General features: G+C 40.4%; 1 protein-coding gene across 43 annotated transcripts in view; it reads right to left on the bottom strand.

Moving 5' to 3' along the window:
• Positions 1 to 22,436, bottom strand: part of Trpm3 (transient receptor potential cation channel subfamily M member 3) — an 819,880-nt gene that overhangs the window by 250,773 nt on the left and 546,671 nt on the right. For 34 of the 43 annotated variants that reach the window (XM_036207853.1, XM_036207600.1, XM_036207631.1 and 31 more), the window contains exons 2-3: positions 12,741 to 12,820; positions 11,300 to 11,504 (exon numbers count right to left, since the gene is read on the bottom strand). In XM_036207853.1, coding sequence (XP_036063746.1) covers positions 11,300 to 11,504; positions 12,741 to 12,820 — 285 coding nt within the window. Of the gene's footprint in view, positions 1 to 11,299; positions 11,505 to 12,740; positions 12,821 to 17,403; positions 17,470 to 22,436 lie in introns of those variants that run through there. The other 9 variants (XM_036207708.1, XM_036207714.1, XM_036207730.1 and 6 more) reach the window with 1 other exon arrangement.

The following is a 22,436-nucleotide window of genomic DNA, read 5'->3' as shown; positions in this document are numbered from 1 at the left end:
ATGGTTCCAGGTAAGCAGCAGAGGCAAACACAGACCCTCTGTGAAGGAATGTGTAATAAGTGCAGGTTGGAAATAATTGCATGTTGACAGATAGCTGAGCTAGACCCCCCCGAGACCGTAAGATGGTCATGGAATACAAAACAGACACATGTAGTATCTTATATATGGATATCAAAACAAGGATGAAGAAGCTATAATAATCACGGTCATTTGAAAACCTAGAACAACTTGCAGAAATGAAAGTGGAATACTGTAGTGAAAATTGGCATGGAAAAGGAACATACTGACCATGGTTCTTAAAAATTAGCCATGTGCAGCCTAGAAAGATGAAGGTTTAGAAAAATACACAGCAAAACACAACTAAAGATGCTCAGGAGAGAGTGTGGTGATACTTTGTGTGTGCTCTAACAAATAAAGCTTGCCTGAAGATCAGAGAAGTGGAGCAGCCAGTCACTAGAAAGACTTCTTACCTCTAGGAATCCTTAGGCTGAAAGCACCAAGCTCCTGTCTCCACCCTACTTTATCACTTCCTCTCTCCTGCCCAGCCATGTCACTTCCCATTTCCTCCTCCCAAGTGCTGGGATTAAAGGTATGTGCTACCACTGCCTGGCTTCTAGTAGCTAGCTCCGCACTCTGATCTCCAAGCAAGTTTTATTTGTGAGAGCACAAACAAAATATCACCACAAGAGTGAATTAGAAATTCTAGATAAACATGAAGGAGGCACTGCTTAAGGGAGCCTTGGTAGGATATTTCTCAGAAATACTGAATACCAACTCTCAGGTCCAAGAGCTCAATGGGTCCCAGAAGGATAAATAGCAGGAAACCTCTGTCATGATATATTACAGAAAGTACCAGCTATGAAGGCTCTAGACTGGAAGCCCACTCAAAACTGCAGCAACAGAAGCTAAAGCCGAGAGAATAGTCTGTTGGTTTAGAGCTCAGCTTCTCTTTTCAAAGTGGGAGGAAATGTAGCCATTTTATGAATGACAACCCTGGGTTTCCCTCTGACAGTTTTCATTGAAGTAAAATGGAAGCTTATATGATTCAGAATGATCTCAAACACAGGATGGGATGTAACTAATTAGTAAGTACATGGTAAATATAAAATCATGTAGATTGCACAATATATTACAATAATCATGACTAACTTATAGTGCAAAGGGCTAGAAATAAAACATTAGGGAATAAATTAGTAATCAAAATTACAGCTTTCTTCAGTGCATATACATGGGTGATAGATAGATCTCAGTTGTAAATGCTTGCCTGAATCTCTTGGTTTGATACAGGGTATGATAGTGCATGCCTGTAATCCCAAGATTTAAAGGGTAGAGGCATCAGAAGTTTGGGGCCATTGTGAACTACATGAGATGCTGTCTCAAAAAAAAAATAATAACAACAAAAATAAATGCTGGGTTCCTGAGATGGCTCATGAGTAAAGGCTCTTCCTTGACACCAATCCTGAGGACCTGAATTCAATCCCTGGGACTTCCTGGTAGAAGGAGAGAACCAACTCCCACAAGTTTTCTCTGACCTCTGTATGCCCACTATGGCTCACACACATATGCACATGTGCACACATATATACACACACAGAAAATAATGTAAAATGAAAATTTAAAAAAGTTCCATGGAAGAGAAAATAATTGATTAACTAGGTTGCACAATACTGAAATCAGCACTTATAAGGTGGAGGCAAGAACTTCAGGAGTTCAAAGGCTAGCCTTGGATACATAGTAAATTTGAGGCTAGCCTGGACTTTATGAAATCCTGTGTCAAAAAACCCCAAATTATTCACTACCTTTGGCTCGATTAGATTCAAGTCTATTCTTTGTGTGTGTGGTGTATGTGTGTATATATTCATTTGTTTATGCACAAGGGCATGCAAATGTGGACCATAAGTTAATTTTGAGTGTCTTCCTCAATCACTATATTTTTTAATTTTATACATCTATTAAAGTATTTTGTGTGTGTATGAGAGAGTGTGTGTGTATGTGTATGCTTGCATGCGTGTGTCACAGTAAATGTATGGAAATTAGAGAATGGCTTGGGGAGTAGTTTCTCTCCTCCCACCATGTGGGTCCCAGGATTCAATTCAGGTCATCAGACTTGCTGGCAAGTGTCTTTATCTGCTGATCCACTTTTCCAGCCCTTTTGTCCATCTTAAATTTTGATTTAAGTTTAAAGTTTGGCTATAGTGACTGGCCAGAGGTAGTCCAAGATATCCCTTTGTCTCTACCCTCCCAGCACTGGGATTACTGGTATATGCTATTCCAGGCTTGATATGTGGGTGCTAGTATTTGAACCTGGGTTTTCATATTTGTGTGAAAATTCACATTTCAACTTTACAAATTGAGACAACTCCCCAAGCCCCATAATTCAATATTTTTTGAGGTTAGTACCAATGACCACATGTATAGTGATTGACTTACAAACTATTTTACAGTCAACTCTTCAATAATACTCCAAAATGAGGACAAAAGCACAGCGTAGAAAATATATACACCAGTAAAATAGCCAGTAGTCAAGTATTATCTGTGGCATATGGCTGTATAGTCTTTGCTTTAAAAAAAAAAAAAAAGGCCTGGTAGTGTAACATCACCATACACATGAATAAAATGTGGTGCTTTTTGACATTTATACTTCACTCATCCACTAAGGGGTAGCATCTTTGAGCTCCATTGTACGTATATGAGCCAGCATCATACATATGGTCCACTGTTGGCTGAAAGGTCACTCTGTGGGGGCCTGAATTCTGCATTCCAAGTACATGTGTGCTAAGTGTTTTACATGTTCCATCTCATATTCTCCAACATTTCCAAACTCAAACCATTAATGGGTCATGAGAGGCTCTGGACCCTAGCTTTGACTCTACAGACTTCTCTTGACCTTAAAGATACAACTTCCTCTTATTTCTTCTCCTTTACATAAACCAGCTAGTCTCCAAGTCCTAAGGAGGCACTTCTCCAAATGGTGTTTTCACCCAGGCCTGGTCTTGGTTCCTTCCACGGCTGTGTTAGCAGTCTATTCTCTTAAATGATGCAGTTTGGGTTCTGGTACAGCCTCCTTGTGGCTTTTCTGGCCCTCAGATCCCTATGAAACACTGACAGGTCAATGGGCTGACTTCTTCCTTTGGTCATACTATTTCTGATTTTAAATCATTACATCTTTTGTAAAGTCTCTACTCAGGCAAGAAAGTTTCCCTTAATTTAGCCTTACCCTTGCTATTGACAGCCTTTCCCACTTTTCTGTGCATTTGACTAATGCTAATCCTCAAGGCCTAGGGTAATGAATGCACTCTGCCCTGTCATTCATGGAAATGACACTCATCTTTTAAAGTTTGCTTCGGTTCCAGTGACCGTCTGAGACTGCAAGCCTGTGCTGATGATGTAATGGCTTCAAGTTCTTGCTGAAGCCCAGGGTGATATTTCTTTCTGAATGATTCTCTTATGTGTCATTGTATCTCGTGTGCTACAGGCGTTTGAGTTCAGGGTCTAGTTGAGCTACCCATGGATTCTGGTAAGCTGTGTCAGTATTGTTGTGGAGATCATAGGAATAATATAATAATAATAATAATAATAATAATAATAATAATAATAATAATAGGAAGGACTAAGGCAAGATGTCTGTTATTTGTTTTGGTGCCACTGCAAAGTAAAACGCACTTAAGTTTTATATGGAAAGCAAAGAGATGGTGGGGAAGAATTAGGCTACCATAAATGAGAAAGCACACCAATTTCCAGGCTGCTCAGGGAATCTCCACTGACTGAACCCATCTTGACTAGGGCCAGTTCTTATGCAGAGCAACCTAAGATCCTGTGCAGACCACTCCTAACTATCCAGAACCTGGTAAAGGTCACAGACATTCACTGCCTTGGCTTTTAGCTATTGTCCATAATCTATGCCTTATCCCTCCCTTCTCCCAGAAAACAAAAGGCAAGTATTTAAGTAAATCAGCATACTACTTTAAAAAAAAAAAGTCATTTTGGCTATTGTTTAGAAAATCAAATAAATGGTTTGGGAGGTAAAATTGTTATTAAAATCAGGGGTTAAGCATCATTGTAAGGTTACCTAGAGATTTCAATTAAATAGAAAATTTTAAGGTTATATTCCTATGTCTGTAGAAACTACATTGTTCACTATACCTCTCACTTATGTATAACAATGACCTCACTTGCTGAGTAGGCAGCTTCACACTAATTGTGCCCAGAGAAATTAAACAATTCCTATTAAATTGTTAATGTGATTTGAAATTAGGAGCTATTTCGGTTGTCATGAGAAGGAATTAAACTTTTTTTTTTTTAAATTTTGGGACAGGGATGGCACATGTAATGGCATTCGTGTGGAGGTGAGAGGGCAGCTTGTAAGGGTCAGTTCTCTCCTTTCACCATGTGGGTCCCAGGGATTGAACTCGGGTCATCAGGCTTGGCTGCAATCGCCTTTACTCACTGAGCCATCCCTCCAGTCTATGATAAGCAATTTTGAGGTCCATTATGAGTCTATTCATTGCTAAGAGATCCTATTGTAAATAACAAGACATCTCCCTAACAAGCATTTTAAATGAGGTCACCTAGGCATTACTCTGGCTTGGTGTTGTTTAAAAATTTCCAACTCACTCCATTATCAGATGCTGACAGTATTGGTCATTTGGACAATGTGAGTATCTGACCTATTAAATGAGACCAACCCTGACCACTGCACATGTGGAACATGTAATGACCAAGAAGCTCCAGTAAGTGCAAAGTGGGTAAAGATTCCTTACATTCGTTTAGACACAGTGTGCCTGCATATAACTGATTCAAGTCAATAGTCTTTTCCACTCTAGTTTTGTGGGCATGTGGGGGAGGCCTTGCCCTCTCATTACAATGGGCCTTTAGGTTTCCAGTTGATCAAAAGAGAAGCTGAGATCTAGTAAGGTTTGCATCTTTGTAATGACCTGTCCCTATCTCTTCCTGCTGTTAGCTCTCCTGTCTGATATTAAGAGGTCTGTGCATGTCACGTGGATGGTTTTGGAACATTCTGTGTAAGGCAGAAGCCAGATTTAGTTGAAATTATATAATTTTATGTTCTTGAGTACTGTGGAGGCCAATGAATCCAGCATTATTTTCACATGAAGATATACTTTAATATCCAGACAACAAACTAGAAATTACATTTTTTTGAGGCAGTGAGAGCTTCCCTTTCATTTGAATGGAGAGGACCTTGGTGATGAGGGTCAGCTGTGCCTGATCTTGGGGTTCCTGTTCTGGGCAGGTGATTCTCCCACTGAATTGGCTATTAACTATGTCATTATCCCAAATGCTTCTGCTCACTCTTCAATGCTATAGAGCTTACAGAGTGTCCTCACCAAGCAATGTTCTTATCCTTCCATCCTATCTACAGGACACAAAGGCTGGATGGGGCGAGGATGCAGCCATTACTTCTCAGAGCAGATGGAGGCTGTTTCCTTAACCAACCAGCCAACCAAACACCTCCCTAACTTCCATCAGCAGTCTTAACTTGAGCTTCACGGAGCATTTGGTTCTGCCAATTTGTCAGCTACCTCTTTAGCCCTAGATTTTTGCCCATGTAACTTTGCCCAGCTGTTTTAATGAAAATGAAAATGAAAATGGGCTGCAGTACAATAAATCTGGCTACACTCTTGGAAATGTTCGATGACAAATCCCCTCTTTTCACTGCGAAGCCATCATTCATTCTTATAAGGAACCACTTGGTACTTCTTAAGCAGTGTTTGTTCTGATGAATGGACCCACCATTGTGAAATTGGTTTTAACAGTCCTGGCAATGCCTTTCTTTCAAGCTCATAGTGGGAAATGTGGCCCATTTTCTCTATTGAGAAATGTGACAAGCATCATTTCATTTCCCAATTTTTGGAGCCACATATAAAAGGGGGTACTTGTAATTAAAGCGGCAGTTGAGCACACTATGTCACATCAGAGATAATTCTGCTGATAGCAGCTTCCCAGTTCCATGGAGCTTTTGCTTTGCCCTAGTTTAATGCTCATGGTGGTTCAGTAGATAGAAGCAGCTCACCAGAAAGAAGATATTTGGAATAACATTCAATGCATTCCAATTTTTAGTTTGATAACCCTCAAAACCCTGGAAGTAAAAGTGTCACTTTTGCAGTTTCCCAATGTTAGATAGCAGGTGTTTATAGGATTAATGTTGAACATGGGAAGCTCAATAGTGAGAAATAACATATAATGTCACTAAGCACACACAGGGGTCATGGGAGCTAGTCTTTGCGATTTCTGTCAGAATTATTATATGACAGGTATTTCTGTCAGAATTATCCCAGAAAGTGGGATAGTTTCCTGAGGAGATTCAGCTTCCCCTACTTTATATTCCTATAACTAGGATGGGAAATATCAACCATACCTTCTACCTTAATTTTGTTGTTGTTTGTTGTTTTTGTTTTTCAAGACAAGTTTTTTTTTTTTCTTTTTTTTCTGTGTAACTGTCCTGTCTGTCTTGGAACTTGCTTTGTAAACAAGCTGGCTTCAAACTAACAGAGATCCTCCTGTCTCTGCCTCCCTAGTGCTGGGATTAATTTGCATCCTGCCTCTACATTAATTCTTACTTTCAGACATACCATCTGATCCTGTTGCAGCTCAGCAGCCTTCAGACCACAAGGTGCAAATTGGAAATCAGGGGAGCAATCAAAGGTTTCTCCACAGCCCCATCAGGCTCTAGGGAGCTTTGTGTTAGCCACAGTGCAGTGACTGGTTGTTCATGTGTGTGAAGAAGGAATCATTTAATCATTTCTTACTTGGCATGTGTTAGTCTAGGGTTCCCAGATCAATTTGCAGAATGCAAATTGAGAGACTATTTTTAAACTCAAATTCAATCCTTGAAACTCTCTAAGAGTACTTGGTTACAGATGCCATGCTAACAGGGGCAACCTCCCTACTGTGTGGTCACCTCCCCCAGAGCTCAGAGAGCAAGGCTTTCACTCCTGTGGGCTTAATAGAGCTTTCAGTGTGAAAACAAGGGCTTGGGATAATTTTCTAAATTATATGAAAACTGTACTAAGAGACTCCACATGATCTAATAGGCAGAGTAAATAGCAGAGGAGAGCCAGAAGAGAATTATGTGACTGGCCTGAGAGGTTTAACTGCATGCCCTTAATTAGGTTTAGTCTTACCTGGCCTACAAGCCAACTCTGCATTAATTAGAAGAGATGATTTGTAAACAAGTGAGTCTATATTCTGCTCACTTTGTAAATCATGTGGAAGCCCTCAATAGACAAGAGTCTCCAAGAAACCTCACTATGTCTGCTGACAGGGCCATCTTGCTGTGATCCTAAGGTGGTTTGTGAATTATGAGATGTCCCTAGGAGCGATCTGGTCCTCAGAGAATCCAGGGTGGTTTAGGGCTTGTCATCGGGTAGGATGCATCTTGGGAATGGGCAGGAAGTAAGGCTCCTTCCCTCATTGTCAACTAGGATTGGCTCCTTCCTATGTCAGTCTCTCTCTGCAATATGTTGATTTTCCTGGGGCTGGTTAAGTTTGGACACTGAGTTCTGAACACCACAAAGCACTTGAAAGAACTTGGCAAATGATTCTAATGATCTAAGATGTAATTTTATAAAGACTTCCCTCTGCTCAAGGCTTTCAAGTTTAATTAACCTCATTAAATATTAGTGATTTAAAAATCCTGCTCCCAAAAAATTCTAAAACCCCTATTAAAAAGGTAGATGCACAATAGTAATTAGCTACCTTTCAATCACCTCCAAATAACTTCCAAATAAAACAGTGACTGTCATCTGTCCTAGGCACACATGACAAGGAAAGAAGAGAATGGAAAGGGAGTCATTAGAAGTTAGGTTCAAGAACTTTCTCTGGGAAAACAATTTACTTTCTTGGGGCTTCAATTATCTCATCTACAATGTAGGTAGTGGTGATGGAGATTAATTTTTCCAAGGCTTGTTGCACAGCAGAATAACTGCTATGTGTATATCCAGAGATCTTCAGATGCCCATGCTTTTGTCCAGGCTAATGAATGAGACTCCAGATGTAAATCTTAGATATGGCCATTTGTAATGGCCTTCCCTGTTACTTTGTGCCCCCAAGTCAAGAACCGCTGATTATGACCCTCAAGTGCCTTTGATGCTTAACGGTCTGTGATATATTGCTGTCCTCCACATAGGACAGACACCTAGCTATGGCTCTCAAGTAACTGGAGGCATTTTGGTAATGAGTCTATTCCTCCTGCTGCCTGCCTCACCATGTGTTGCCCACCTTGGCATTTGGAAAATGCTAGAGCTGGATCCTGGGCTGCTTTGAAGGAAAAAGTTAATGTTATATCTTGCCTTAATTAAAAAAAAAAAGTCAATCTTGCCCCTAGAGAGTCTGGGCGACTTTGCTAACACTCATTTCCAGGACTTCTTTCGGAAGCAATGGCCCAAAGGCACATTAAGTTTACTGGCCTGTCTAACTGCAGTTTTGGAGAATAATTAACCATACAGTGCTCTCAGGAAGACTGGCTTCTTTCGCAGGAAGTGGGTGCCAAGGCTGTCTGTCCAAACTGCATGCTGGTTTTCTCAAGAGGCTGGGAAGCAGGGGAGGCTCGGGTTGGCAAGCATCCAGTCCCATGCCTCGTAAAATGAGGCCTGACAGCACCACTTCTTTATTTAGACCGGAGAAGCAGAGTAACTCTGGGGCAAGCTTTCAAAGTGCGCAAGATGCTTGTTTGTGTCTGAGCGAATGCTGGGGGTTTCCACTTGCTAAATATCCAGCAGTAATTAAAAGAAAAACTGGCCTTCATTAGGCTAATTAGGCTTGGAGAGAAAGAAAGGGTTGCCCTTTGAGTGACTACCCTTTAGGTCACCTAGGCCCACTCTGACCTCAGGGTCACTGTCACAGTATGTGGAAAACAGTGCTCAGAAGGCAGTGCTTAGAGTTCACTTTCTCTGAGTTTTTACTCTTGAAATTCGTAATATCTGGGGACTGAGATATAGCTCAGTGGTACGTACTTGCAGACCATGAGTGAGGATCTGGGTTTGATCATAGCTCTGAAAAATATTCATTAATATGTGTTGGGGAAATGGAATCCAAGGGGATTGCAGAATACGTGGTTGCTCATTTATGCTCACGACTATTATTCATTATAGATTATGAAAGAAATTGCCAAGGTTTTTTTGCTGACCATTTTGAAGGGCACATGCTAATAAACTCATTTTGAGTTCTGCTCTCCAGGCTTCTGTGGGGAGTGGGTCTCTCAAATTCACCAGAAATTTTCAGGAAACAAAAAGAATTTCCAGTAGAGGAAAGTTATACAGCAAAACGGTTCTTGCTGTGTTCACTTGAATGTCACACTCACAGCAGGTTAGTGACGAAAGGGGAAAAGGACTAAGATGGGAAGGACCCCAGGTAATGTAACTCATTCTGATTTGATGGTATGAGTGACTGCCAGGGCCAGAGAGAATGTGGACATCAGTTCACAAACCTGAGGCTAGCTTTCCTGATGGTGGCTGTCACTAATGTTGTTCTTTACAGAACAGAGATTAAACTGTGGGTGCAAGAAGTCTAATGGAAATACTTGTGAAAATACTCTAATGGATCTTTGGGCTTCCAGGAAGTACAGGAAGCTACTTCCCTGACCCATCTCTGTCATTTTCATACGTATATTGGACATTAGCTGTGCATCAGGTGTCTTTCATCCTCATGAACATCACAGAAGGCAATTTTACCAGCTTTCTAGGTAGAACACTTGAGGCTCATGTATAGGTGGTGCACGCCTTTAATCCCAGCACTCAGGAGGCAGAAGCAGGCAAATCTTTGTGAGTTCGAGGCCAGCCTGGTCTATAGAACGAGATCCAGGACAGCCTCCAAAGCTACACAGAGAAACCCTGTCTCAAAATACCAAAAACCAAACAACAACAACAACAATAACAAAAACAAATAAAAAACAAACAAACAAAGACTTTCCAGTAAGAGTGAGAATGTGTCTAGTTCTGAGACTTCAGGGGCACACATCTGTTTTGATTGGTAACAGAGTTGCCCTTGAAGTAAAACCTTCTACAGCTTTAGCACCAGGCACCCTTTAAAGCCCATAATACACAGAGGCACTGTTAGTCCCTGAGACAGCCCTTTGAAGTGGAAGTTACTACCCCATTTTACACACAAGGAAACTAAGGCACTGGGCTTAAACAGAACAGTCACACAACCAGAAAGTGACAGCACCAGGCTATGAATAAAATGCCAATGGGTTCCTATTGAAAAGACAGCCAGTAAGCTACAGGGTCTGACCTTTCAGAATTATACATAAGTATTGCCTGAAAATGTAAATTAAAGTGTATGAACTAATAGAGACACAGATCAAAGGAGTGTCCTTCAAAGGATGGGTCAAATGTTTCTCCAAGTTCTTTCAGAGCCTGGGGAAAATGAGAATATTACTAACACCGGCTAAATTGGTTCACACCCATTGATGCGTCTAGCATTGTGCTGATGTCTTAACACCTATTGTCTGACTCTTTCAACAGCCAGAGGCAAGCCTGCTGAACTAGAAAATGTCCAGAATTTTCAAGAACACATGCTATATTCTTTATTCTTTGAAAGGTCTATGTGGAGTCACATTAAGTGTAGTCCATGGGAACTATGGTTTAGACATGGCAAAATTTTTATCTATTTCTCAAGTCCTTGCTAAAGATATTTTCCTTTCCCATTGAGAATATTACTAACCCAGCTACTTGGAGAGAAGGTCCCTGATATGGACGACAAAATCTCTGTCAAGGCCAGGAAGGAAACAGCTTGGGAAATGCTGCTATTAAAACAAAATGGAGACCTAAAAGAAACATTTGTTTCCTCTCTCCAAAGCTGGGGTAAATGATTTAGAAAATGGCTATGTAGATGAGACATAGAAAATAATATTGCAAACTGGAAATAACTACAGGAAACAAGCAAGATTCAGAAAGACAATTATCACCTTTTCTCTCATACATGAAGGGCAGAGAACAGTGGATCTGAATGTAAGAGTGGTTAAAATAAGATGATAAAGGTGCTGGTGAGTTGGGGGTGAATAAAGAGGTGATGGATTTGGGTAGAAAGGACATTGTACCGCATGATCGTATACAATGATAGAAGTTAACCAAAGTAAAAGTCAGTTTATCATCTGATCTCATACCAATGATTTAAAACGTCCTGGGGAAGGTTTTCTTGCCCCTACTTTATAGACACCCTACTGCAAAGTGACAGAGGCCAGGTTAGCTTGAAACCTGCATCCCAGGCTCTTAGCTGTTCTTTTATAGGATGTGGAATTGTATCTGGGAGTGAGTGACTGGCTTATTATTATTATTATTACCATGGCTTTGTTGGAATGACCACCTCCTTGGAACTCAATGGTCCCAAAAGCATCTGTTGGGCTGAGCTGAGTGTGTTTGCTGATGGACCACTTCTCAGACTGGATGTCATTTCGGGAGAGGCGACTCTCATTTTTCTCATTCTGAAGCACAGAGATACTGGGAGTGAGTCCGACATGCTGGCCTATTAGGCGCCCACAGCAACACCTATAACATGAGAGGTTAAAATGAAGTGAACCCCTTGAATCAGCAGCCTTATTACAAGAACACACACTTTAGCAGCCTGTTAGAGAAACCCACAGACCATGTTGACCCATTCCAGTTAAGTGATAGGTGAAATTCCAGATGCAGCCTTATCAGAAAAATGGTAGAGAGAGGCTTCCCATAACACCCCATCTACTGCTCTTCCCCACCACCCAGTTTATCTATAACAACATACTTCCTGGCCTCCCCCACCCACACCTTTAAGTACTTGGCATATTGCTTGCAACAGGGCAACTGTGAACAAAAGTTCTATAGATTTTTTTTCACTTTTAATCGCTCCCATCTATCAAATCTTGCATGAAGGATGCCGAAGAGCTTAGGGAGAAAACTTTTAACATGTACATTTAAATGAGGAATCTCACTTATGTGTGAGTCACAACCTAACTTGTCTTTCCAGTTGATGTTTACTGTCAAATATTCAATTCTGAGAATAAAAATCTATAGGTTTTTCTTTGAAGAAGAAACGAAAAATAAAAAGGAAACTTAAAATTTGTTCCCTCTGTCATCAAAATGCCCTTTGTATGTTATGATGACCACTATCACAACTATTAGTAATGATAGTTACATAACATTCTTAAACACTAACAATTTAGGATACACTGTGACAAAATGTTGCAGCACTGAGGCTCAAGCAATTTGTCCAAGATGATGTATCTAGCCTATGGCTGTATTTTAAGCAGGTGTTTAAAATTTCCCATTCAAAGGGCATTTCTAGATTACAATGTACTATTTTAGCTTCCTGCTTTATATACTGCTGATTTTCAGGAAGGTAACTGCAGTGCCAAAAAATGTGCAGAGGAATCTGAAGGTCAAACCATACATAATTTCCTAGGAGTCTTCCATTCAAGACTGTCTTTTTACTATAGCAGGACATGTTGGTACCAAATGAAACAGTTTGACAAAATCTTAAGGTGGAAAAATAAGTAGTTGTAACAAAAATATAGTATACTGTTATATCCAGGGATCAGTCTTCCTACAATAATGGATCTGTTTCTCTATGTACAGACACTTAGTTGAAGATTAACTTTAACCATGCATATTAAGCAGTTTAATATATATTTGCTTCAAAAATATATTTAATTTGATAGTGGTTCCCTTTCAGTGGTAGTAATTACTATTGTACTCTATGCCTATAATTACTACTTCACATTCTTAATACATTAAAGACCATAAGATTACCTATGGGGGTCTTTGGTGCTGGGTATGATGTGAACACATTCTCTTTTATAAAATGCTCTTTCAATCCAGGATTTCTGAGCCTGAAAAAGAGAGAGAGAGAGAGAGAGAGAGAAAGAAGAAAGTTTAATATAAATTTTAAATCTTTTTACCACCATGCAATCACACAATACACTAGTATATCACAAATGGATTCCACATTGCATATTATCCAACAAGCTATTCTCAGAACCTGTTGACTGGGTTAACATTATAATGTTGAGAAGTAAAGGAAATTGTCAGGCTGGAAAAGTGTTAGTAATGAGATCGTAGGCATGTTCATTAAGGTTTCTAAAGGACAGAAACACAAGGCTATTCATAGAGAAAATGAAATTGAAGGAACAGATATTACATTTATAATCTAACATGAAAAGCAAAGATTCAAAATTAGAGGAAACACATCTAGTTCAGTATCAGGTTTTCATGGTTGAGGCTTCTCTTAGAGTCTCCTTACAGGAAGAAAGGACAATGGCAGAGGGAAAGCACATTCAGAATCCCTGCTACATCACCAAGGTTCCTTCCATCCAAGTTTGTGATGCAGAAGAGCAGAGAGGGAGAAAAGGGAATAGAAAGACACAGAGGATAAGTATAAGCACAGCCTCAATGCTCCCAGATAATGTTTGGGAATGGAATAGGCACATTTACCTTTATATCCTATACACATACATAAAAGTATGGTTTCTTAGAAAAGGTGTTGCTAAAACCATCCACCCAGAAACCCTGCCATCTAGATGGGGTTCCTAGATGGACAAAGGATGTTCTGTCAACCTGAAGGATATTTCCCCCCTGCAAGCAGCATCTATCCTTCATGGACAAGCTATAGGCTGTAGACCACATTATCCAACAATAACTGTGAATGAAACCCTGCACATTTGTAGATGAAAACATCACATGCCAAAAGTCTGGAGACCCTGGACCCCTTCCTTACAAAGCATTTGAAATGGAAGAGAAGTCTCCACAAAACCTGCTAAATTTCTTAGAAGACTCCTTTTGTAAGTATTTAAGATGGAAGTTACTGGAGCAAACTTTAGTTACTTCATATGGCACTATCTCTCTGTCAAACCTAAAATTATATTCATAAAATATTCTGGCTCAACACACAATTGAGCTGTTCACTTGACCTGTGTCAATCACTGGCTGGAACTGTTACCAGATTCTACTTTCTGGGCATAATTAGTCCAGATTCCCTGGGCACACAGTGCTATCCTGAACCTTGTGAATTCTGGTGTACACTTATCTCCTTGATCTCATACAATGTAGGTCTGTGTACGCATGTGACATCCATAGCAGTAGTTCTTTGATATTTACAATAATGCATATTCTACACATGGCCACACAGAGGATGGTTGAGAGCCTTTAAGGCACTGTATTCTATTTCAGTAATGGTCATAATAGGGTCACTTAATTTCTTGTTTCACTACATTGTCTTCATTTAAAGGAGCAGCCCACACTGCTTCAAAGGTCTCCAGGTTCAGGCGAACCTCTGTACCCTCATGCACACAGAAGGCGTTTGTAATTTTGTTTGTAGCAGGACATGGAAAAAAATCTCAAAAAGTTTCCTTCTTAAACCAGTAGAAAAAGCTACTGGCTCCATCTTTGCAATAGAAATAAGCTCAGTGGCAAAGATAACCTGCCTTTATCTTTGAAAAAGCCTGTAAATTAAACTATTCATAGCCCATGGTACCGAAACACTGAATACTTCTGTTGATGTTATCTGACGTTCCTCACTCGACATTTGAAACCCACTTTCCCTACACCTTGGGGAACAATGAAGAAAGAATGTATTTTTGTAGCCCATCTTGGCAAGTCTTCAAAAGAATATTTGGGGACATCATCTGCCTGCTTCAGTGAGTGCTGGTCCAGGTTCCAGGAGAGGAAGTTGGAAAAGCAGGATGTGTGGGATAGAAAGTCTGAGAAAAGAGCATGAGTTGGACTCTCATAGATGGGGACAGTTAAGAATTCTCTTATCTTCAGTTCTCCCCATCTGTATACTGGGCACATTAATAATGCTTGATGTATTAAATTGCTATTATTTGGGGAGTACCAGTCTTGACTTCAAAAAGAGAGACCGATCTTGGCTTTAGTTTGTTTATTGAGACAGGTTCTCACTCTGTTGCCCTAGTTAGCTTGGCAATCATTCTTAAGTCTAGCTGGCCTTAAAGTTGCAGCAATCACTACCCTGAACTTCACAAGTACTGAGAGTAAGACATGCACCATCATGCCAGACTTCTGGGCTGATTATCATACTATAAATTCATACGGAAAGTCATACAAGGGTTCTATAAAATACTGGTAGAATTGGCCACCCTTATGTTTGAATTATAGAGCACTGGAATGGCCACTAACAAGTTATGAAGAAAAGTTACTTACCTCCCCCAAGCCTCATGTATAGCATATCGATCCTAAGCTACTATGGGGAGTTTGGTGATAATCAGACCAGTAAGTTCATTTTACACACCTAGCACATTGTAGGAGCTCAACAAGGATGCACAGTGGGTAACATTTGTTAAGGGTCCATTATGTGCTTGGATCCACAGAACAGCACTGATGGGGACGGACCGTCTACAATACTACATCTATTTTATCAATTAAAAAAAATGCAGCCAGAGAGATACAGCAAGTGAGTTCCAAAGCCACAGTTTGACCTTGAATAGCTTTACCCCAGGATCTTTTCTTTTACCCTTGGAATATACTGTTTTGCCAGAGGCGACAGTAATGGTTCCGAATGTCCTTTATGTGTGCAGTGCCATCTGAGATGCCAGGGACTATTTCTGTGTTTGGACCATCCTGGACTCCTAGTGGCATGTGGAGAACTGGTTCAGACTTGTTTCTTCCCCTTTCTCCTCCTGAGTTCAGCCCTCACACATGGGGGTGAACTCTCTACCACCTGTTCTTCCTCTTCCCTTGGGGTAATGGATGGGATACCACTTAAGGAAGACCCCGATAGAGAAGACAGAAGTTAAAGAAGGGGGGAGATGTTATTATTTTCACAGCAGCAAAGAAATGGAATTGCTACTGGACTTCAAAGTTGAGAATATTGGGGGGGGGGGGGGGCTGTGCCCAATGAATCAGACTCTTCGAGGACACTGTTATTACTAGTTTCAATTTGGGAGGTCCTGCAAGCTTCAGTAAGATGGTGTGTAGGAAAATTATTACCTATGGATGGTCAATTTGTTTGTTAGTCTTTCAGGGGAAGGTGATTTGGCTTGTGTGCAGTCCAGCAACTTAATTACATTCCCAAGAAAAAAAAGCAACCTCTTTGTGGGTGAATGGATGAGAAATCATTCTGTTTCTTAGCATTAGCAGATTAATCAGTTCCCTTGCCAGGGCGCTATTGGGAGTAAAAGAGAGGTGAGGTAAAAAGATCTTCCCATCATTCATAATGAACTTTGACTCCTTTTGTTTGTGAGACAAGAATAATTTATCATAGGAAGAGTGTGTGCATAACCGTCAACTTAGGAATTATCCAAAATATGCATAATTGACTGCTATATTGTTGGGTTGGCTTCACTGTGCTTTTATTCAGGCTGTTAGTGTGGACAGATATTTTATATAAAAAAATTTTTTTTGGAAAGGTCATATTTTGATGTACAATCACGGTTTAACTTGTTGCCTAAATGAATTCCCTTTTTCTTTTGTTCAAGGGCTTTGAACTACTCTGCATGAAGCTTTAGACTTTGCTCCAACATGCAACTAAGTTAGCTCAGAGTGATTACCCTCATTGTTAGAAGCATGAAATAAATCTGACATGCATTTCCTGCTGACTTTTTAATTCTCTTCCAATGCAAAACTTCGGTGGAGAGTTTGCCCAACTAGTTTTGTTTTTTAATTGTGCCACAGAAGTCTCCTGTCTGCCTAGAGAAGGTGGGTCCTACCAGCCCTTGGAAATCACTTCTGTACATTATTTTCTGGAGACAGAATAGTCAGAGAACCAAACTGTTTGTTTCTTGTCTTTCTGCACTACCGGCCATGTGTGATGTGTAATGGGGAAACGTCTTCAAAGGCTAATAATTAAAGGACATCTTTTACAAAACAGAAACAAGGGTACCTACATTTTGAACAAAGTATAATGGTTACCCTAAGGAAAAAGAGCAAGAACATTTTTTTTGAAAATTAATCATGTAATCAATAAAACATCAAGATGAAAGAAGGTAAAACAAATCTGTAAATATTGTCTTATACCAAAGAAACATTGAATAATTTCATTTAAACAGATTCACTCCTTTTCACCCAGGCTCTGCTACCGAGACATTAAACCACCAACAGCTTTACTCTGTCTTCCTTTACCTCCCTACTAGCTGTAGACTCAGCCCTTCCCTAGGAGGGAACAGATGTAATACAAACTTAGCAGCTCAGTAACCCAGACAGGCAACCCAAAGATTAAAAAGGAAGTAAGATGAACTTCTGGAGACAAATTATGAAAGACACTTCTCTGTGTTGCTCGCCATCACAATCTCCAGTTTCAAGAGGCCACCCAGTCTTCATTAGAACAAAATACCGAAATAGATGTTTCTTTCCCCTTCTGTTTTCTCTCCACCCCCTCTGTGTTTTCCTTTGCTCTTCCTCTAAGTCCCCACATTCTACCTGGAGAAGGCGAACAAGAAAAAGGTCAACTGAAATCATTTACCTGCGCACTGACTCTGGCTGGTAGCAAGGCAGTCCCCCTGCGCAGTGCCTCCTGCTTTCATTTTGCAGTGACTGGGGCTGGCCATCCCGCTAATAATGCTCGGATGACCGCCCACTGGAAAAAAAAAAGTCACTTGCCAGGCTCTTCCCCCAAGAGACATTTCAAGTAAGCAATGAACTTGGGCAGATTGGCCCCTTGGAATGTGCCGGTGCTCCAGGATTAGCCTGGCTAAGAATCCCATGGACATTCCCTCACAGTTCTCAAACACTGCTTGATTTGAACATCTAATCTGAAGCCAGAAGAAAAACAAATCCCTGGGGAGATCAGGTTTAACCAGCACAAGTCCTAACTGCTTCCTACCCCACCCCCACCTTTCCTTTTTCCATTTTCAGTGTTGGGGGGGGAAGCTTGCAAGAGTGTGATAAGGTGCTCTGAGTTCTGAAAGTTCAGCTTTGGAAAGTGAATCTCTCTAAGGAAATAGTGTCTCACTGCTGCTACTAGTTTGAACACACAAGAGGCATTGTTCCCCTGCCGAACAGAATGGAGGGATAGTATTTCTTTAAAGAGAAACTGTTAAAAACTTCAGTGTTTCAAAGGAACTCTCTGGTCCTTGAACATGAGCCTAAGCAGAATGCAGTTGGGGTTGGCCAAGTTGTTCACCTTCTGCAACTAGATGCCAACAAAACTTTCCTGATCACACTTCTTGTCCACAGCCTTTCCCTGCCCAGTACAAATGCACAAAAGACCTGTGCTCCCTATTTCTGTACTGGAAATTGATCAACAGAGCATTCCAAGGCTGTGGGTGCAGATAAAGTGGAGAAACTGTGATGAGCCACCTGTATGTCTGTCTTCACTAGGAAACCATTGCTTATATGAGGCCACATAAAGAGGGCACTTTTAGAGATCACCCCGAGAGAGAATGTTTTTGATGATAGATATTAACTAGATAAGCAAATACACTGGGGAGAAAAGACTTCAAATTTCAATAAGGCAAACAAACTCTTACAAAGTGAATGTCTAAGCATTGTATCTCTTTCCAAGGGTGATGGTTAACTGAGAAGTGCTACCCTTCTGCAGTAAGCCTTCAGGACTAATCAGTGAGGGCAGTGGGGCTTTGATTTTCCTTTTCTGTTACCTTGTGTCAGAGTGAATAGTATTTGTAATGTGTATGGTAAAAATGACAACGGTAACCAAGTGACTTATTTCATGCTTGGATTAGCCCATGAGCTGGCCACCTTTACTGTCTGTGCTCTTTGCAGGATTGATTCCCATATTTGCTGTTTTTTTTTTTTTTTTTCCACTAAGCCACAATTTCCCCAGAGATGAAGGACAATCATCCACCTAATGACTTTCAGTGGATGAAACATGGTTAAAAAAAAAAAAAAGACAAGTGAATCACATCAAGCTTTATTATTATGAAACACAAGAGGGAATGCTGGAAGATGGATTCAGTGGATAAAGACTTTGGTGTGCATGTGTGGGGACCTGAGTTGGAGTGCCCAGAACCCATCTAAAGCTGGATACCCTGGTGTTTATGTGAAATTTCAGCACTCCTATGGCAAAATATGAAACAGAGATAGGATAGTCCTTGGACATTCCTTGGCCAGTTAGTCTGGGATATGCAGCAGCAGACAACAGAGACCTTGTCTCAAACAAGGTGGAAAAGTAGGGACTGGTACCTGAGGCTGTTCCCCAACCACCACACATGTACAGTGGCATATATGTGTTCTCTGGTCTTTCTCTCTCTCCAACTCCTTACAGTTTTTCTGTTTGTTTGTTTTTGTAAAAGGTACAAGCATCCCTTACCTATCTTTAGGGATTAGCTACAGCTTTAATGCCATATAGCATTTTTTTCCTGTGCACCTGTGACCCTTAATACTCATTCTAATTGAACCATTAGAAATTATCTCTACAGCATTGTTTAGACTGCAGAATTGGACACTAAATAAATTATTTTTTATGCCGTTTGATGATCACAGCAAGGCTTTAGGGAGAAACACACATTTTTGTGTTGCTATGTGGAAAAAAAAGTAGACCACAGGAAAATAGGAGGGAAAAAAAGGCAAATTTTAAATAGAAAGATGATTGGCAACTTTGCTAGTTTTCATTTCATTCCATTTGCTTTTCAGTTTCTCCTTGTCATTGTGCACATATGGCGTCAGAGGAACACAATTTGTATTTGCTTTTCATTTATCAAGTTCTGTCTGATGTTCCCAGGAGGGTATGGGGAAGGTGCTCAGAAAAGTATTTAGAAAGAAGTTCATGAAGAATGAGAAGAGAGGCTCCATAGGGAGATTCTGGAAAAGAAAGGTTTTGGTTTTGGTTTCTGTCTTGGTATGGGGTGAGGTTTCTGGAGAGACACAAAGAGAGAAAAGAACAGAGAGGTGAGAGGAAGGAGGTAGAAGGGAATAGAGACCAGAAGAGCTAAGTGAGCAGACAAATATATTTGGAAAGACCTACTGGGATGACAGGTAGCAGAATATGAAATCCATTGGTTTTCAGTAATCTTCCCGACATAGAAAGACTCAACAATTCACCCCCTTAACACCTTTTGTCAGTAGATCTCTCTATTACCATAAATCATGAGTTCAATGAAATAGTCTTTTATCACTTTTCTATGCATTTATTTTTATTCTTTCTAGTCCCATTTTTGGTTTGGTTTTGCTTGCTTTTCTTTTCTATAGAGAAATACGTATCCAATAGAAAATAGAATATGAGTTGCCATCCATGAAATTTACACCAGAGATGAAAATATTGCTACAGAGCTCGGCCTTTTGTGGGAGTTGGAACAGGAAGCTCCAGGTGAAGGCAGCCGAATGGAGCTTTCTTAAGAGGTGGGGAGGACTCTTTGATTGAGGAAGGTAATTAGCTCCAAAGAGACCTACAGTTCAGAGCTACTTTGCATATGGATCTCTTCTCACCTAGAGCATCATTACCCAAGATGCAGCTCCCGGAAGGGTCTATTAACAGGCTGCTTCAGGTGTAGTTTTTGGAGACCTTGAATTCTAACAATGGAAGGCCATGTGCACAGTGGTAGCTCTGGCTATTCCTCACTTCCACGTTAATGCAATGGCAGAATGCCTTATTCTCCAAATCTATCATTAATTAAACATTACATCAGAAAAAACTGTACTAAGAAGGTTTTGTTGGCGCACAATTCTTTAAAAAGTAAAATTAGATTTTTCTATTGGTAGAAACTAGATTTTTAACATGTAAAATGCATATTGCACTGCCATAAGTAACTGCAAAGAATCTGATCTTTGATGCTTACATATGGTAGCAATGACAAAGACCCTGATACAGATTAGAGGGTCAGCAAAAATTTTCAGCAAAGGTCAGATGGTATGTACTTCATGATATTTGAAATGGATGGCATCTGGGGCTGGAGAGATGACTCAGTGGTTAAGAGTGCTGGCTGCTCTATCTACCAGAGGATCTTGGGGTCAATTCCCAGCACCCACTTAGCAGCTAACAAGTGTTTATAACTCCAGTTCCAGGGGATCTGGCACCCTCACACAGATATAAATGTAGACAAAACATCAATTCACATAAAATTATTAAAATAAAAAAAGAAATGGATGACATCAGATGGACTTGTATCTCCAAAAAGGAGACTTGGGAGCTAACTAAGTAGGCATTTATGCTGGGTTTATAGCAATGCATTAATGTACAAGAAAGGGATATACCTGATAAAATATTATCTGGAAGCTATATAATTTTCTTATTTGGAAGCATAAAAAAAAATGAATCCATCAGAAGTATTTATCCAAGTGCAGTGGTGCAAGCCTATAATCCCAGCTGCGTAGGAGGCTGAGGCAGGGATATCTTCAAATTCAAGGTTTACCTGAGCAATAGTGTGAGTTCAAGGATCGCTTTAGCAACTGAGGGGGACTGTCTCCAAATAAAAAGTGGAAAGATTGCTAGAGTTAGAATCCATTGAGAGAGTACGTGTCTAGAATTCATAAAACACTAGATTCAATCCTCAGTACTACAAAGAACAAAAAAGACAGGGAGATGAAAGTCATGATGTTATCATAAAGTGACTGCCGTTTAGGAAACACAGGCAGCCCCTCTTAAATGCCCTGTAAACCTTAAACTCCTTGTTTTTATTCCAATGCATGAAAACAAACGTGTTGTGGTTTTCACCATCTGAGTTGCCATTGACCTATAAACAATGCCAGAGGACACGGCAAGACCAGTGCTTCTGATCACATCGCCACCAGCGTGTCCCTCCCCAGCAACTGATAATGCAGTCCCCTCCCAATACCCTTATGTATCATCCACGCCCAAGAGCTTTCTATCAGCTCAGTATATAAGGGCTTCCAGATCTGACCCTGGAAATACTTTAATCAAAGCTTTTTCTTCTGTGCAAGCCTCAACACTCTTTATGCTTAGGTCAACCAAAATATGGAGGGTGCCCCTGATCCACCAAGCGCCTCCACACTTCTCAGCCATTGGGCATGTTTTGTTATTTCCCTTGGAAAGTTAGAGTATTCCCTTTGCTTCAAGTGAATGTCTTTGTATTCCCAAGTCTGCATAAAACACTGTTCTTTGAGAAGCTAGCCACTGCAAGCCAGAACAACTGTGACCTTGTTCTACTTCCATACTTTGCTCTCACTCCAATCAGCGGCTGGCTCATGTACTGTTCTAATGACTTATTTCCAGGTCAGTAGGTACACTCACCCATTTCCACTATCTCCTGTACCTTCCCACTTCTGTGTCTCCTATAACACAGCTAGAGCTTGAACCGCCCTTAAAAGATTCTCTCCTCCCACATCCTCACTTCACTTTGTTTCTACAGGACTGCTATCCCCTTATTTCTAGAATTACCTTTTGGAGAATAACGTGGCTATGGGCTGAAGTTACTTGAAAAAGAACTTAGCTCATGGCATCTAAATTTACATGATGTATTTCTTTTTTTTTTCTTTTTTAGCTGAGGTTCGAACCCAGGGCCTTGCGCTTGCTAGGCAAACGCTTTACCACTGAGCTAAACCCCCAACCCCGTATTTCTTAACATAAAGTAAAAGATCTAT

Source organism: Onychomys torridus, chromosome 1 (assembly GCF_903995425.1).
Source record: "Onychomys torridus chromosome 1, mOncTor1.1, whole genome shotgun sequence".
Taxonomy (NCBI): domain Eukaryota; kingdom Metazoa; phylum Chordata; class Mammalia; order Rodentia; family Cricetidae; genus Onychomys; species Onychomys torridus.
Note: the sequence above shows the minus strand (reverse complement) of the source record. Positions and strands in the feature narration are given on the sequence as shown.